Raw genomic sequence first — 16,788 nt, forward strand, 5'->3', positions numbered from 1 at the left:
GATTTGATAGCAGCCTTTAGTACCTGAAGGGTGGTTACAAAGAGGATGGAGCTAGACTGTTCTCAGTGCTGGCAGATGACAGAACAAGGAGCAATGGTTTCAAATTGCAGCAAGGGAATTTTTGGTTAGCTATTAGGAAAAAAAAATCTCATCAGGAGGGTAGTAAAGCACTGAAACAGGTTACCTAGAGAGGTGGGGGAATCTCTATCCTTGGAAGTTTTTTTGGAAGTTTTTAAGGTCTAGCTCAACAAAGCCCTAGCTGGAATGATCTATTTTTAGATGGTCCTGCTTTGAACAGGGAGTTGGACTAGATGACCTCCTGAGGTCCAATCCTAATTTTCTATGAATCTATGCTGTTCAATAATACCTAGTGGTACTAGCAATGCAATGGGAACAGGTGTCACCCCATACTAGTGTTTGGGCCATGGCTGTTTTTAGTGGTACTAACTCCTACTGATGGTGCTGATTTTGGCAGCAGATCAGCATTAAGCATCAGTTACATGTAAATCTAAAACAGGGAAGTACTTCACATACTCTTCCATCATGCTAAACTGGGGTGATAAGCAGAGGCATATGAATATCAGGGAGGGCAGAGATTCAAGCCAGATGTTTAATTTGTTTAAAAGCAAATAAAAAGAAACATAAAAAATACACATAAAATATACATGTAAGAAACAGGAATTATGGTGAGAAATACCATAATTTAGAAACAGTCATCCACATGGTGAGGTAAAGAGCACATCTCATAAAAAGTCATCAAATAACAAGTAATACAAAAAATCACTAGATTTGGAAGAAAAACAGGCATTTGGCTTGAGCCAAATTCATCCCTTTTATAGGCCCTGTGACTTTATTGGCTTTACTTTTAGGATTAATTTGATCCTCTATTATTAATTAATCCAGATCCATTATTACCTGTTATTTCCCTATTGGTGTTATTCTGAAGTTCATGAAGAAAATGGGGCAGACTCTTCTTAATGTTATCTGCTCTATTTCCTCCTGCCTTTGGGTTTACTGAAAATAGGCACAGTGTTAACAATTATTACTCTTATGTGTAATGCATTCTTTTTACACAGGCTATTTTTGTCAGCTGAGAGTAATGTTATTGGCACCTTCCTCTAGATAACTGTCACATTTAGCTGTATCATGGAAATATTGTCCACTGAAGGAAAAACCTTCACATTGTAAGTTTATATATCCTTAGCTACTTGAATAAGTGCCTGGATCTGGGCAGGCTTACAGGTCATACTACTGGTACTCCAGCTAGCAAAGTGATAGTAGTTAAGACATGCTGCAGTTACATCCTGTAGTTTCATCCTGGAGCAAATATAATGCAGTTTTCCACAGATAAATCCAGCTGAAAATATAAAGTAAACATTCTCATTTACAAAACTAGACTAATATACTTATTTCTTTATCCTACAGGACAGTTGGAACAACTCGCTGGTTAATGTCTATATGTCAACAACCTCACCATTTCATGTACAATGGGTTCTGAGGGGGTCTATCAGAAAATCAGGATTTTGGAAAGCCAGAATTCTGATTATGAATGGTACTTCTGAATTTTAAATCATTTAAAGTTTTGCTATTTAATTTTTAACACCATTGGAATTTTTCTGCAGGTAAATTGCTAATTATTATTACTAATGTTTTAAGAACAGCAACCCAATGATGGTAAATTATGGCAAAGACAAAATGCACAAAAGCCAGGTGAATCAGAATCCTAGGACCTGATCCTGGGTAGCTTATTAAAAGCCCTTGGGAATCTTGCAGAGGCTAGCCTCAAATATTTAAATGATGAATAAAGCTTTGGAGTAACGACTTTTAAAATGACTGCCCAAAGGTTTTACATACTGGAGAAGATCTGAAGAACTGACTTGTTAAGAGTGGTTTACTGAGTTGGAAGAAAACTTCTTCACTGCACAAAACAACTCACAGCTTGTAATTTATTATAATTAAACTAAATGAGACTGATTCTAGAATGAGGCAGACCAATTAGTTTGGGATGTCAATTTTTATTTGCCATTGTCAAATATTGTTATAGGAACTTGATAGATTGTTAGACTAGCTTTTTTTTTAATCAGACAATTCTGACGTGAAAGGAAGTGAGACAGCCTGGTGAAGAGAACATACAGCACTTGCCATGAGAAAGGCAGCGTTTGTCAATATTTGTATTTGAGGTGACTAAATTTTCCCTATGCTTGGCATAGGAGATATCTGTAGTATCTTTGTACAAACATGTTGCAAATACTAGCTTGTCAATGGCTTCCATGGTGCCACAGGCGGAAAGTTGTCAGAGGGAAAAGATAATGGGTTTAGATTCTCAGCTGCTGTTAACTGGTGTAGCTGCACTGAAGTAATTTCCTAGTTGTACTTGTGGCTTAGCATTAAAGAAAATGTCATTAAATCCAAACTACTGTCATTTCAGAGAGTTCTGTAAGGTGGTGGTGGTACTTTCAAGCATTTCTTCTTTGCTGAAGATTCCAGAGATGTGAGAAACAGTCCATGTACGTAGAATGGGGGACACCACTATGACCAGCAACCTCTCCAACAGCAGAAAAAAAACCCTCTTAAAATATCCTGCCACGCATTTGTTTAAAAAAAAACAATCTTCATAAAGTTGTATTGTCATTCATCCAAAATATTTCCTCTCTCAACTGCTTGGAACCACAGAGCAGTTATACTGCCTTAATGAAAACCAGCAAAATTCATACCCAGATATATTTTGCCATATCACTGCAGTCACCCCAATTTTGCTATTCATCAACTGCATGCTAATCCAATTGTCTATAAGACTTCTAGTGAGGCTGAAAGAGAGAGAGCAAACACATGGGGAAAACCAAAGGAGAAAAGGAAGTCAAAAGTTCAAAGCTGAAAGAGGTGATCTTCAGTGGGCATCATTTACCATGTCCCTGTTGGTCAACAAAGCCAGGAGAATTGATATGAGCTTATGATCTGCATCTGAGATTTTAGGATTGTTTTCAAATTCTGTGTTGAAGTGCAAATCCAGTAATTTTCTGAACCTGGATGAAAAAATTCACCTTGGCAAACCTGCCAAATCTGGTCACTTCCTGTTTCACTGGCTAATCTGAGACCTACCAAAAACCTTGTTTAAAGTTTTTATTGCAAAAGTATAGACATTATTGCTCTGTGTTTCCTAAAAAATGGGAATTTTCACTGTACTTTCAATGTATTTTCAGTGTACTAGGATGAACAATCTAACATTCCATTGATTATATTTAAGATTATTTTTCCAACATGTATAGGCTGATCATTACTATATTATTATTTATTTATGTTCCATTTAGAAAAACACAACAGTTTTCTCAGTAATGCAGTATGCATTTGAATTTATTTTAATGAAGACAAATCCCTTTCAATGAGGAATGTCCTGACCATTAAGTAAGACAGATGGCAGTCTTGCTGTGTCAGTTAGGATGCCTTTTTTTAAAGAGTTTATAGATCTATAGAAAATACCACTGTGTGTTCCACAGGAAAAAAATAGTCAATATTTTGTTTGGAAAATATGTCAAGTACTGTTCTAGCCAACATATTTTAAGTGCCTTACAGACTCTGTGTGGTATATACATATGTATTTATTAGTATGATGAGAATCTGTAAATTCCATGACATGGCAGGGGAACAGACACATTGAGATGAATTTGCAAGACATGGTCTAGCAGATGTGTCTGTGTTTACAGAAAATTAGATCTGTGCTTCCCAGGCACTGCCAGAATGTAATACAATGTGTTTCTTTAGAGGATGAGCTGTGTAAATGACACGGATCTGTTGTTCCTTCCCATTGTTTGTTACCCGATCCATGGCATGTCACACTGGTTCAATTGGACACCTTTAATCTGCCAGGCCACACTGGAGTGCCAGGGAATTAATTCTGAAATGCAAAGCCAAAATGGAAATGCAGTAAATACAGGAATATGTGCTGAATATCCCCATGCATCCAGCTATGAGTGTGGAGCAGGGAGGTAGGGTATTCAAGCACATAAATACATTTAAATTAAACAATGGAAAAATCCTGGACCCTGAAATGCTCTGTCTGGCTTCTCCAGGTTCAGAGGACACAGAATGCAACATTCTGGAGTGTCAGATAGGAGAAGGCACAATTGAACATATTGTGTTCTTATGTGAGGTTATGTGAGGCCATATGTATAAGAACTGTTTTCACTAAGCACCAGCAAAATATTACATAGATAGAGAAGAGTGCTTTTCAACTCATAAGCCATCTTAACTGCTTTACAGTTTGACCTTCTGCAGTGTCAAAAGTAATACTGTTTTATGACATAATACACATTTTTGACCTCCTCAGTGCCTGGAAGATAACGACTTCAAGACAGGGCAGACCAAATACTTTGTTATAGCTCAGAATGCACATACAAATGGGAGCATACAAATACATGGAGCACTTCGGTATTGCTTTTCATATTTGGTAGCCCTTCTTTCTTTGGCACAGCCAGATTTCTAGTGATGCCAGCTGTCCTATACTAGTTCTAGTCCTAGAAATACTGAAAATGGATTAGGTTTACACTACTGGTTTTTTACTGGTTTGTTGCTGATTTTGCATGAAAACTGTCTGGATCGTTGTGTTCAAAGAGTAGTAATCAATGGCTTGATGTCTACCTTGAAGCCGGTATCAAGTGGGGTACCCCAGTGGTTGATCCTGGGGCAATTTTGTTCATTACCTTCATTAACAATTTGGAAGATGGGACGGACTGCACCCTCAGCACGTTTGTGGATGACATCAAGCTGTGGTGGGGAGTAGTAGATACGTTGGAGAGTAAGGATAGGATTCAGAGACACCTCAACAAATTCAAGGATTGGACCAAAAGAAATCTCATGAGGTTCAGTAAGGACAATGGCAAAGTTCTACACTTAGAACAGAACAATCCCATTCACCAGCACAGGCTGGGGATCAACTGGCTAAGTAGCTGGTCTGCAGAAAAGGACCTGAGGATTACAGTGGACAGGAAGCTGAATATGAGCCAACAGTGTGTCCTTGTTGTGAAGAAGGCTAACAGTGTACTGGGCTGCATTATTAGGAGTGTTGCCAGCAGATCGGCAGAAGTGGGTCTTACTCTCTGTTTGGTACCTGTGGGGCCACATTTGAAGTACTGTGTCCAGTTTTGGGTCTCCACTACAGAAAAGATGTGGACACATTGAAGAGAGTCCGGCAGAGGGCAACAAAATGGTTAGGGGGCTGGGGCACATGTCCTATGAGAAGAAGACATAAGAGGGAACTGGGCTTATTTAGTTTGGAGAAGAGAAGACAGGAGGAATTTAATAGCCTTCATCTACCTGAAGGGTGGTTACAAAGAGGATGGAGTTAGAGTATTCTCAGTGATGGCAGATGACAGAACAAGGAGCAATGATCTCAAGTTGCAGCAAGGGAAATTTTGGTTAGATAGAAGGAAAAAAAAAACATTCTCACTAGGAGGGTAGTAAAAGATTGGAACAGGTTACCCAGAGAGGTTGTGGAATCTCCATTCTTGGAGGTTTTTAAGGCCTGGCTAGACAAAGCCTTGGTTGGAAGGATATAGTTGGGGATGGTCCTGCTTTCAGGAGGGGGTTGGACTAGATGACCTCCTTAGGTCCCTTCCAAACTTAATTTTCTATGATTCTAAGTTTCAAGACAGTGTAGAGTTGATTCTGTAGATTGAGAAAAGGTGGCAGGTATCACTATTCCTTTACCTAACCCCGACAGCACTTCCATTAACAAACTGTTCAGGCTCTTAATAGTAAATAGCACATACATAATTCCTAAGGTATAGAACCATAACAAGTCTTAGTTTAGCTCAACTTTGTCAATACCTGAAAAACCCATTGAGATAAGCTTCAGACAAAGACAGTTGCAAGGTCAGATGCCTTGATCCATTAACGATGGACAAAAAGTTGTTACCACCTGCATACTGCTTGAAAGAACCTGGTAGCTTCACTTCAATTCACAATGGAGGGATGTCCTAAGAGCCACCCACAATTGCTGCCAATCCCACCAAAGAGGCCACAATTTGATATGCAGGGAGGTGGAATCTCTGCAGGGATCTTTAGATCCCTAAAAGCTGTTCCCTATGCAGCTTGAGGCACATTGGCAGGGCTTTGTGGAGAAGCTTGCAGTTCTGCTGCCTATGCAGTACTTGTTCTTCAGAGAAGGAAAGGACCATACTCTCTTGGGCTATATTTTAAATAGTATTGAAAAAACAGCAACTAAAAGGGTCTTTTTGAAGACACTGCCAGTTCCCCAAAGAAAATAGCTTTTTTGTATCACTTTTATACTGGTGGAGACAAACAAAATGCCACAGTTACATACATGTCTAGAAGTATTTACAGATAACTTTACAAAATTTTATACACATTTTCACATCCACACCTTTCTGTTTACTTTTAAATTAAGAGCAAAAATAACCCTTCTAAGGCTATAGTTAGTGCCTATACTGTACATTCATGCTAGGCTCCTTTCAGGGAGGAGAAGGAAAAGAGTAAAGACCAATGTAAAATGACAGACAATTCAAGAGCCCTACATATAAGGGTTCCTGAGGAAAGACATCCACAGAGAACATCCATTTTACCTCCCTGCAGTTCACAGACAACTATTGCTTGTGGGTGCAGAAGACAAAAGATTAAAAAGGGAGAAGGAGCCATATATGAATTAAAATATTTATGCAAGTACATCATTATTAGGAAACCTGGAAAAGAAGAATTATTAATCAATTCCTACTGCATACAGGAGCTCAAACAATACGATGTGTAGACATTGTGAATGTCTGATGCATTGCTAAAAATGATCCAGTTTACACTACTGGTATCTGATCCCTGACAAATATTTTGAAGTCAAATTACCATTTACTAACACAAACTTTACCAGGCACATATAATTTTTTCAGTCAAAAAATACTGACTGAGCTTGAAAACACACACACACCCTCTCATAGTTTCCACAGATTGTTTTGTTTTCATGCCTTAATACTAGGTATTGTAGAAAAAACAAAATTAAAAAAGGAAAAATTTACAATTTACAAGTGTTCATATAAGCAAATAATTAAAAAAAATCCAAGATCATCTACAAGGATCCATCTAATGATGATAATGATAAGAATACTGAGGCTGACTGAGGGATTCAGTCACACAGAGGCGGTTAGAGTAATCCATACTCTGTGAGAAGCGTGTATCTCTTCCATGACAACAATTCACAAAGTTGTTTTTTTCTTCTAAAATCTGTTTCTTCGGCAGCAGCACCAAATCAATGTTCATTACTTATTTCGACCTGTAAACAGAATATATGAGTTAGTTACCAATGGATATCTTGTCTGAATAGAGATATCTATGTTTGCATTTCTGACTGGATTACCAGTTACTAATATATTCACAATAGTACAAAACAGTTCTGCATATCCAGAGCCCCAGTATGAGGTCAAGATTGAATTAGTTTTGAGAAACAGAGAAAATGGTTGCACTGCTCTAAGGTGAGGGATAGAAGCATTCATGGAAGCTTTGAAGGAGAAAGCAGTGGTGACACGTAGAGGGGGCAGGGTGCATGTGCACCCCCTGAAAGCACTGGTGCACCCCCTGACAGTCAGCGCTCCCAGGCAGAGGGGGCAGGTGAGAGCACTGGTGCCCTCCCTAAGAGTGCTGGCTGGGGAGTGGGGGTGTCAGGAGAAGTGATCCCTGTGGCCGATCGCACCCACCCGGAAGTGCCAGCCGTGCACCTAGATGTGCCAGCGGTGTGCTGCTACCATTTCTGGGTCAGTGTGATCGGCTGTGGCCTCCCCCCCTGGTTGGCATGATTGGCTGCAGGGGACACCCCCGAGCTGCTGACTGGCTGCTGGGGGGGCAAGTGCCCCCCTGACTCAGGAGGCACCAGTCGCCCATGAGAAAGAGATAGCGAGACATGTTAGCTTTGAAGGAGCCAGTGCTTTCTTTCTGTTAATGGGCAAATGTGCCATGAAGGTGACCAAATTGGAGGGAAAGTACTGTTACTAGGGATGTAAATCAGAAATTTACAGAGTGACAGATTCTTTTTGGCTTCATCTATATTAAAAATATGAATATTTCTGAATGCTAAATCATAACCTTCTCATCTGACTAGATTATATCAACTATATTTGAACTGGGTACACACAACTTTCCCTTCACCTCCCCTTCCATCATGTATCAGCTGTTTTTCTGCATCCTCACATGCCAGCACATTACCATGTTTTTTATCATTGTATTCTGGAAAAAATCCATGAGGTCCTTCACACTAATTCCATAGTGAATACATCATGCACAGAGGTAGACGTTGGTACACTCTGGCATAGCAAATCATGCAAGGGCTTGGAAAGGCAGACAACCAGCTAATCTGGTTATACCTGTACAATCACTGGATCTCATCTACACAGCAAAAGAAGAACATTGTGTTTTAATTATGACAAACAAGCAGGTGCTATGAAAGGGGGATATCAGCTTGGGCTTCCTGGTTCTTAAAGCCTAGATCAGTGGTGCTCAACCTTTTTGCCTGGTAGGCCAAATCTAGCTGGTGCTTCTGCTCCAGCACCCAGGTGAGCACAGCAGACACCATATGGCTGCATGGACCCCAGTGCAGCCCTGTAGGGGAAAGGAGCTTGACTCAGTCCAATGAAGAGGGAAGGGAGTATAGGCCAGCCCTGTCAGGAGAAGGGGGCATGGCCAGGCCCCAACCTGGCCCATGGGAGAAAGAGGGAATGGCCCATCCCCAACAGGAGGGAAGGAGGTGTAACCAATCTCTGCAGAGGAAGAGGGCATGGCGAAGCCCTAACTCAGCCCCACAGAGATAGAAGGGGATATGGTTTGGCTCTGCAGGGAGCAGGGGGCATGGCCAGGCCCCAACTCAGCCCCATGGGGGAAGAGGGTGGGGCCCAGCCCTGTGGAGGAAAAGGGCATGACCCCACTCCCATTTCCTTTCCACCTCCCATTTCATTACCCACCCGCATCCCATTAATTCTCCACCTTCCCAGATTCATGTCGCCTCCCAACAACCCTTCTCACACCCTCCCACCTAGAGCAGGAGTAAGAACCTGTCCTGGCTCACCAACCCTGTAGTGGCAACTCACAGTACAAGCTCCTTGTAGCTCTCTATTTGAGAGCCCTGTCATGGCAAGTCACAGCTGTGCAGGTGGGGGACAGTCAGAGAAGGTTTTTAGCAATAAGTTGTGACAGCTCCAAACTTGAGCTAGCACTAACAGGATGCATCTACACGTGCAATTACCCTGATGCAATAAACTCCAGCACAGCTCATGCCAGAGGCAGCTGCTCCCAGGTGCAGTGTTTACATGTGCACCCAGGATCGCAGCCATTTGAGAGGGGGCAGAGCAGCCCCAGACTAGCAGGAGGCCCAGGGGGTCAAGACCCTTACTTCACTAACTTGTGACAATTTGAATTTTAGCTCTGATTCAAGTGAATGTGGGTATCAGCAGCAATGTCTGAACTCTAAAAAGCCAAAAGTTCTTGTAAGGCCTCCGCACTGAAGCTTGGAAATTATGTCTGTCACACTCAACCCCTTAAATAGGGTCAACTGAGCCTGAGTCTGGTGATTGGTTCCAGGGCTGCTCTTAAGGAGCTCTTGCAGCACCTGGCCCCTCCTGGCAAAAAAATAATTTGCTCACTATTTTAATATAAATGGGATGCTCTTTACATGCTTCCTGTATTTAGCAATTCATTTAGCAAATTCTACATGCTGTCCTCCGCCATCCGGCACCCTGCACCTGTCCCAATTACTCCAGCAGCCTCTGTAGCTGCTCTTCTGAAGAATGCCACTGCTGCCCTCCCCTGCCCTTCCTCAACCTTAGGGCAGCCCCTGTGCCAATCCTCTCTCCCCACCCCCACTCCCCATGCTCCTAGCAGCATGCTCTGCTGAGAGTGGGTGGATGCACAGGTGGAGCACAGCCCACCTTGCCTCCTCCACTCCTTCTAGGCTCCCAGGGCTGGCAGAAGGATGCCATGAGTGTGTGAAATCTTGCAGTGCCAGCCTCAGCAGCAGGGGTTATATTCCCCCCTGAGGAGCATGGGGCAGACAGTAGGAAAAACAGGGCAAAGCAGGGTGCTATCCTGCCCCTGCTGTCCTTAAGTGGCACCAGCTCGATTAGTGATCCTCAGAGTTTTTAACCTCAAGCCCCCCCACCCCACTCCTATCTTTTCTGCACTTAGACCTATTTGAATAATACATACATATATCTATACCTTTTTAGGAACGAGAGTGAAAAGTTCTGCCATTTTTAATCAAGGAAAAAAATGTGCCTCAGGTATCAAAAGTTGGGTATATATTGCGCTAGAGCAATGGGCTAGACCATTAAAAAGTGATTGGACATGGATAAATACTAATAGATTTTCATACACTTTGGGGTTTCTTATTTTCATCTTATTACCTTCCTCAGTGGCATGTCAAAGCCTTCTGTAACTTCACTAACCTGACTCTTGATGTTGCCCTAGAACCAAGTGAAAATATACTGTAATGTACTTTTGGTCTGATACACTTTATAACCCATGTATCTTAGCCTATACAAGGAACACATTCATAACTGATGCTCCCTCCCTCATCATTTTCTTCCTTTGTCTTGGTCATTGTCTTCCTTTATTTTCCCATTGTAGACTGCAGTCACCTCAGGGCAGGGGATCTGCCTTTACTTGTATTGTGGAGTGCCAGGTGAATGGGTGGGACCACAGGAATAACTAACAACAAGCTGACAGGCTCTGCTCGTTCATGTGTATATTAAGAAATATTCTCTATGAAAAGGCATTTAATTTCAGCACCCCTTGGAGTGTGAAAGGTGTAACTATTTTTAGACTTGCTAATCATTAATAATTATGGCAATACTAGACAGATATGATGAACTAGGCATAACCAAGAAAATGAATTATCCACAGCTGATGACTCAAGATCTCTTACGTAAGTTTGCTAAGGGCACACAACCTCGCATTTTATATGCTATGTTTTGTTAATTTACGAGAGACTTCTATGCAAGTCTTATAATGTGATGTCCACCACACAGGATAACTAACAGAGAACAAGGTGTGGCATAGGGAGAGATGGTTAAAGAGAGTTAAGGAACCCTGGTATTTGATTACCCAACAAACAAAGGAGAAAAGGTAAGTCTACATCACTTTCTTAGCTTAATGCCTGCAAAAATTCACACTGACATGAAGAAAGGAGGAGCAAAATGAATGTGCACAGCTTGATTATAATCCATAATAAGGGACAGAATAACTATTTTTTCCCAGGAGTAAAGTGATAAAGACAGTCAACAGTGCATAACCTTTATTAAGGCTCTTAATCCATTTAACAAGTACCTTTTTCAATCACCTCCAGCTTCCAAGTTTAAAAGGAATAGAGTTTGTCATAGTTTGGATACTGAAAGTCATGTTTCTCATGGGACCAGTAACATTCCTGGACCATCTACAACTGATACAGATAGCAATTATCTTATTGAAAGAAATTAACCAGACAAGCTGATGCGCTGCACACTGATAAGCATGTGCAAACTAGCAGATAGCACAGTTCACTGGCTACCCAAATTGTTTTCTGCAGTTTGGCTTTTAACCTAAATTTACCACAAACACTGAAATACTTTCTTCCTCCCTATTTATGTTTGTATCTTGCCAGTGCATGCAGATGCAAGATCGTTAAAGGAACCTGTATTATTGTTTTGTCTAATAGGGTGGCTAGCTATCATCTTGTTAGATCTCACAAGTTATTCTCAAAGAACTTGGTGAGAATGGCAAGACTCCTATTTAACAGATATAATTTATTCCTACAAAGCATACTTCCAACAGATGAACTATGAGTAAAATCTGCATTCTTTCTTTGTATTTTATCTGAGTGTATAATCTAAGGTGCAACTTCACATTTGTACCAATAACTCAATTGTATGTAGATATCTATTCACCTATGCTTACCCTTTCCGAGAAAAAAATATTACTTCCACATTTCTTTTCTTCAATAATATTGCATTTGTTGAAAAAATCCTGAACATCCTCAATTCTTTGTCTAACACATGGGGAAGAGAAGTCGTGTTCTTTTGAACCAACACTATTACAATCTCTTAGCTCCCAGAAGTAGAAAGCATTTTAACCAGAAATGCAAATATAGCAGTTGGCCACATTCTTTTGGTGTACCAACTCCTTTTTTGCCTTCCAGTATCTCAAACAGTGCAATTAGTAAACACATCCCTCCGGCAATCCTTCCACACCCCTATTCAACAAACAGTACATTAATTTTGTAAATACAGATCCTACCTCCACAGGGATGTAGTCAATGTGATCAAAAGCTGATCACTATTTTGTTATAGCTGTCTTAGCATGCTTCTTGCTGAACTATCAAATTGTAATAGTTTCTTATCCTTTTCATAATATCACAATATAAAGTCACTGGAATGGTGGAAAAAACTTTTTCTCAAATATATTTCTATTACTAAAAGCTGCAGAGCACAGATGAAACATTGTATTTGAACACTCTAAAACCCCAATCCCAGTGTCAGGTTGCATATTTCCAACCCAAAGGTTTTGTTAGTAACTATTTTCTTTAAATTAATAACCCTGACACACACACCAGGAAAACAAACTACCTCAAATCCCATTTTAATTCTCTTAGCTGTTAAATATAGTAAGTTCCATCATGTCAAATTCAGTCAGTCGGTTGTTCTCTAGTTTCACCTTACACTTAAGAAGCATTAAAAGCCCTGAGGTAAATTTGATAGCACAAAAAGCATCAGAGCAGCAACTTATGAACACCTAACAAGAATTTCCAAATGATTCTTCATCACCAAAGTACTGTGAACGATCATATATCTGAAGGTTTTTGAGTTTTTGCCAAAAGATGTATTGCTAATATTTCCTTGTGCTCAAATTCATCTTGAAGTACAAAAAACCAAAATAGATACAGGTCCAAAACTTTCCATTATATGTTCAAGACATTCATATTTTGTTTGAATAGACTAAAAAAATGATGGCCATTTAACTGTGGAAGAAAGCCACTTGGAGTGAAAAGATAATGGAGTATGAGTGACCATGGGCAGATCCAGGAATTTGAAAAGGGGGATGCAAGAGATGCTACCAGTGCCACAGGGGAAGTTGCAGGGTCCCCTGCCGATCCTGCAGTGGGTGGACCAGTTACTGGGGACTTTGTGGAATCCCTAAAACAGGTAAGACTCCCCTCACTGCTCTTGGCACCTCCCCAGTCCAGCACAGGCACCCCCCCCCCCCCCAGCATTTTCCTCTCCTCCTCTCCAACAGAGGTTGCCTCTGGGTGCAAGAAGGGGGCCTCTGCCTGCTGCTTTTGCTATCCCTGACTGATCTGGGGGCTCCTGGGGGCTGTAGTGAGTGGCTGCACCGGGTGCTATGTTCCTGCTTCCCTCCTTCTTCACCACATTTCCCCTGCGGGCTTGAGGGCTCCAGCTGTGGGGAACAGCTGCATGGAATGCTGGGAAGGGTTAGGGATGGTACCGTCAGTGGGCAATCCCCTCCTTCCAGGTGCTCCTGCTCCCTGCCCACAGAAGCTGGTGCTGGAAGGTGGGGGATCACCCATTGACACCCCCTCCCCAGCCCTGCCCATCACTCTCTGCAGATGCTCCCTGCAGCTGGAGCCCTCAGGCCAGCAGGGGAAGCACAGTGGAGGGAACAGGGACCTAGAGTCCCATGCCACTCCTGGCAGGCCCCAGCTGAAGTAGGGCAGAAGGGCTCCTGAGGTTTCCCTGACCCTGAGTCAGCTGGGGACAGCAGTAGCAGTGGGCAGGTCCCCCTTTCCTTACATGTTTCCTGTTTGGTCCCCCTGGGTGTCCCACTCCAGCCCAGGGCTCTAGCCATTCCTCAGATACTGCAGGAGACCCAGGCTTCCTAGGCCCCAGGGAATTGGACCCACTTGTACATGACTCTCACTGTTGAAGGGGGTGCGACCATACCACTGTGCCTCCCATGAATCTGCCCCTGTGAGTGACATGCCATGTTGACCCACTTGCCCTATTTCAGCAAGTCATTTTCTCCAGGTTAGACTACTTGACCCATGTAGTAGATATAGAAATCTGGACAAAAGTATGGGAGTCTGCATTTCCCTGAAACAGGTCATTTCATCAAGTTCCATGTATCATTTCAGTAGCTGCCAGTTAGCAGCTCTGCTCCTTAAAGAAATTTCTCCTCTTCACTCCTGAAACTCCTTATTCTAAAGCCAGGCATTGCATAGTGTGTAAAGGCATAGCTAGCCACAACAAAATGAGAAATATCCAGTCATTATGATGTTGGTGGATGTGAGCCATAAAAAACAAACTGTTAGCTTGTTTTAGATTAATTCATTTCAGCATATTTAGTGGTATTGAAGTGATTAGCAAACTCATGCCAAAACTATTTTAGCAGTGAATTAGCTGTCACTCCAGTTAGATGGATTTACATTTTTCATATGACCGAAACCTTACTTACAGGCTTAACGGGCTTTAACTCAACAAGCTCCTGGTGGGTTTGTCGGTAGGAGTATGAATCAAGTCCACCTATGAAATCAACTGAAAATACAACAGTTCCAAAAATGAATAAACGGAAATGAAAATACAATCACACCAACTGAAACAAACATGGAAAGTGAATCTGAATAATGAAAAAACACAAAGACAAGTAAATGAAACATATATGAAACTTGCTTACAGAAAGTTCTCTACCCAGCCTCTTTCTGTGTTCGTTTGTTCTTATGCATGTTGTGGTCAAACAGTTGTGCAGGGGTCCAAATAGGAACATTAATGTTTGCAGAGTTGCACCACATGCAACCAAAAACTGGTTTGTGAACATGGCTCTTCAGGGGATCTGAGTTGATGACTCAGATGAAATTCCCAGTGAAGTGCATGAGTGTGTAACCTATACGAGAAGTGCAATATGTGGACATTGTGAGTCAAATATGTTACATACGTACAAATCAATGGAGTGAAATCAGTGGAAGTTAAATAAGTGAAGACAACAGAATTTGAGCCTTGATTTATGTGATTCAAATGAATAAACTAGTGATGAGTAAAAATCAAAAGGCAACAAAGGCTTATGTGGACAACTGATCTCATAAGAACCCACTCTCTTTTTCTCTCAATATTTCCACATCAGAAATAATAAATATCTGTTTCTGAGGTCAAATCCTGTTTATGTGGTCAAAATGATCTGAAATGAAACACAATTAAGCCCAAGTATTCCAGGTCTTCATTCTTAGTAAGATTCTGCAGGATATGTCTACATGGCATAGTAAAATGCTAAACAGAGATACTTATCATAGAACTTAACAGAGAAGCTTGTGTACTGAATGCAGAATAGCTTTGTTAGTATAATGAAGCACTGGGTTAATAAGCTTTGTTTCTCAGCACAGCTAATTAGTCTGAAAAGCGCCCTATCCTAAACCAGCTACCCTGCTCTTCGGCTTTGGGTTAAATAGAGCCAACAAGGGTCTCTCTCAATGGCAGTGCATTATATTGTTTAGACTCGTCTAAAGATGCCATGCTTTTTTTGTATTTTTCACCCCTTGAGCTCAGTGAATGGGGATTCAGCTTCATCAAGACTAGCCTGGGAATCCAGAAGCAAATGAATGGTAAGAAAGATGCAGTTAAATGCCTTGGTGGAAAAAATTTGTTTGTCATATTTATATGGGAAAAGTAGAGTCTGTTTTTGTATACAATTCCTTTTGCAATAAATATTTCATCAATTCATAGTACACAATAAATATTTAGTCACACTATAACCAACTACTGTTATTTCAGTATCAACTTTAGGCCCCAAATAAATTCAGAGTCCCACTGGACGTGTCTACACATTCATTAATGCACCATAATTGGCACTACTGCTCATTAGCACAGACAAACAATTTTTATGACGTTAATGCATCATAGATTAATTCTATGGTGCATTAACACAGTTTTTGCCAGCCGCACTAGTGCATAGTAGAATTAGTCTACTGTGATGTTAGCATCTTGTGTAGGCGTGCCCACTGTGCATTAAGTATTGTACAAATACAGAGTAATTTTGTACAATAATTTTGTAATTTTCTCCCCAAACAGTCTTAATAGACAACAAAGAAAAGGAAAGAATCATTCCCGTTTTATGCATGGAGAAACAAGGTAAAAAGGGCCTGAGCTCCCTGTAATCTATAGAAATATTCCTATTGATGGCAATGACCTTTCCCATTGAAATCAGAAGCAGACAACTTAGCTGGGAAATGAGCACAGATAAGGCTACATGGCCATCTGATGAAGGCTAGTTAAGCATAGCATCATCCTAAACCGCCAGCATGCCAGCCACAGAGTGCCTACTGCTCTTCTGATGTACTTTATTTGTTTCCCATTCAGCGTTCCTTCAGAACCATATATTACAATATTCAACAATATATATTTTACAATATACAGTAATATGCAATATACAGTTACAGAAGCAGTGGGACATATCTTTAAAAAGACTTTAATTTGTAGGCATATTCAGCTATTTTTTGTGTGGCAGTCAATGGTATAGTTATCAATTTACTTTTTCGAAGAAATGTTATTCATGGCAACAGAATCCTATTAGTGGGCATATACCGTGGCTTTCTCAACTCACTGAGAAGGATCATTGTTTACTGAGGTCATGTGATAGAAGAGGTACCAACACTCTACAAACATATCTTGCTGCATAAAATATTTTACATTTTTCAGACACATCACAACTAGAGATTGTCACCTGAAGGAGACTAGAGGATAGAATCAATTTATTTAAGGACATAACAACTGCAATTTACTGGGTCAGACCACAGCTTCATCTTGCCCAGTATCCTATATCACAAAG

The 16,788-nt window shown here is 41.0% G+C and overlaps 1 protein-coding gene across 2 annotated transcripts in view; it reads right to left on the reverse strand.

Annotated features, from left to right (window-relative positions):
• Positions 1–596: 596 nt before the first annotated feature.
• The window catches only part of NKAIN3 (sodium/potassium transporting ATPase interacting 3), a 679,417-nt gene continuing 663,225 nt past the window's right edge, over positions 597–16,788 (reverse strand). The window contains exons 6-7 of one of the 2 annotated variants that reach the window (XM_019498720.2): positions 14,428–14,507; positions 597–7,273 (exon numbers count right to left, since the gene is read on the reverse strand). In XM_019498720.2, coding sequence (XP_019354265.1) covers positions 7,250–7,273; positions 14,428–14,507 — 104 coding nt within the window. In that variant the 3' untranslated portion in view covers positions 597–7,249. The remainder of the gene's footprint in view (positions 7,274–14,427; positions 14,508–16,788) is intronic. The other variant, XM_019498721.2, reaches the window with a different exon arrangement.

The sequence above is a fragment of the Alligator mississippiensis genome, chromosome 3 (genome assembly GCF_030867095.1).
Source record: "Alligator mississippiensis isolate rAllMis1 chromosome 3, rAllMis1, whole genome shotgun sequence".
NCBI classification, from domain to species: Eukaryota; Metazoa; Chordata; order Crocodylia; family Alligatoridae; genus Alligator; species Alligator mississippiensis.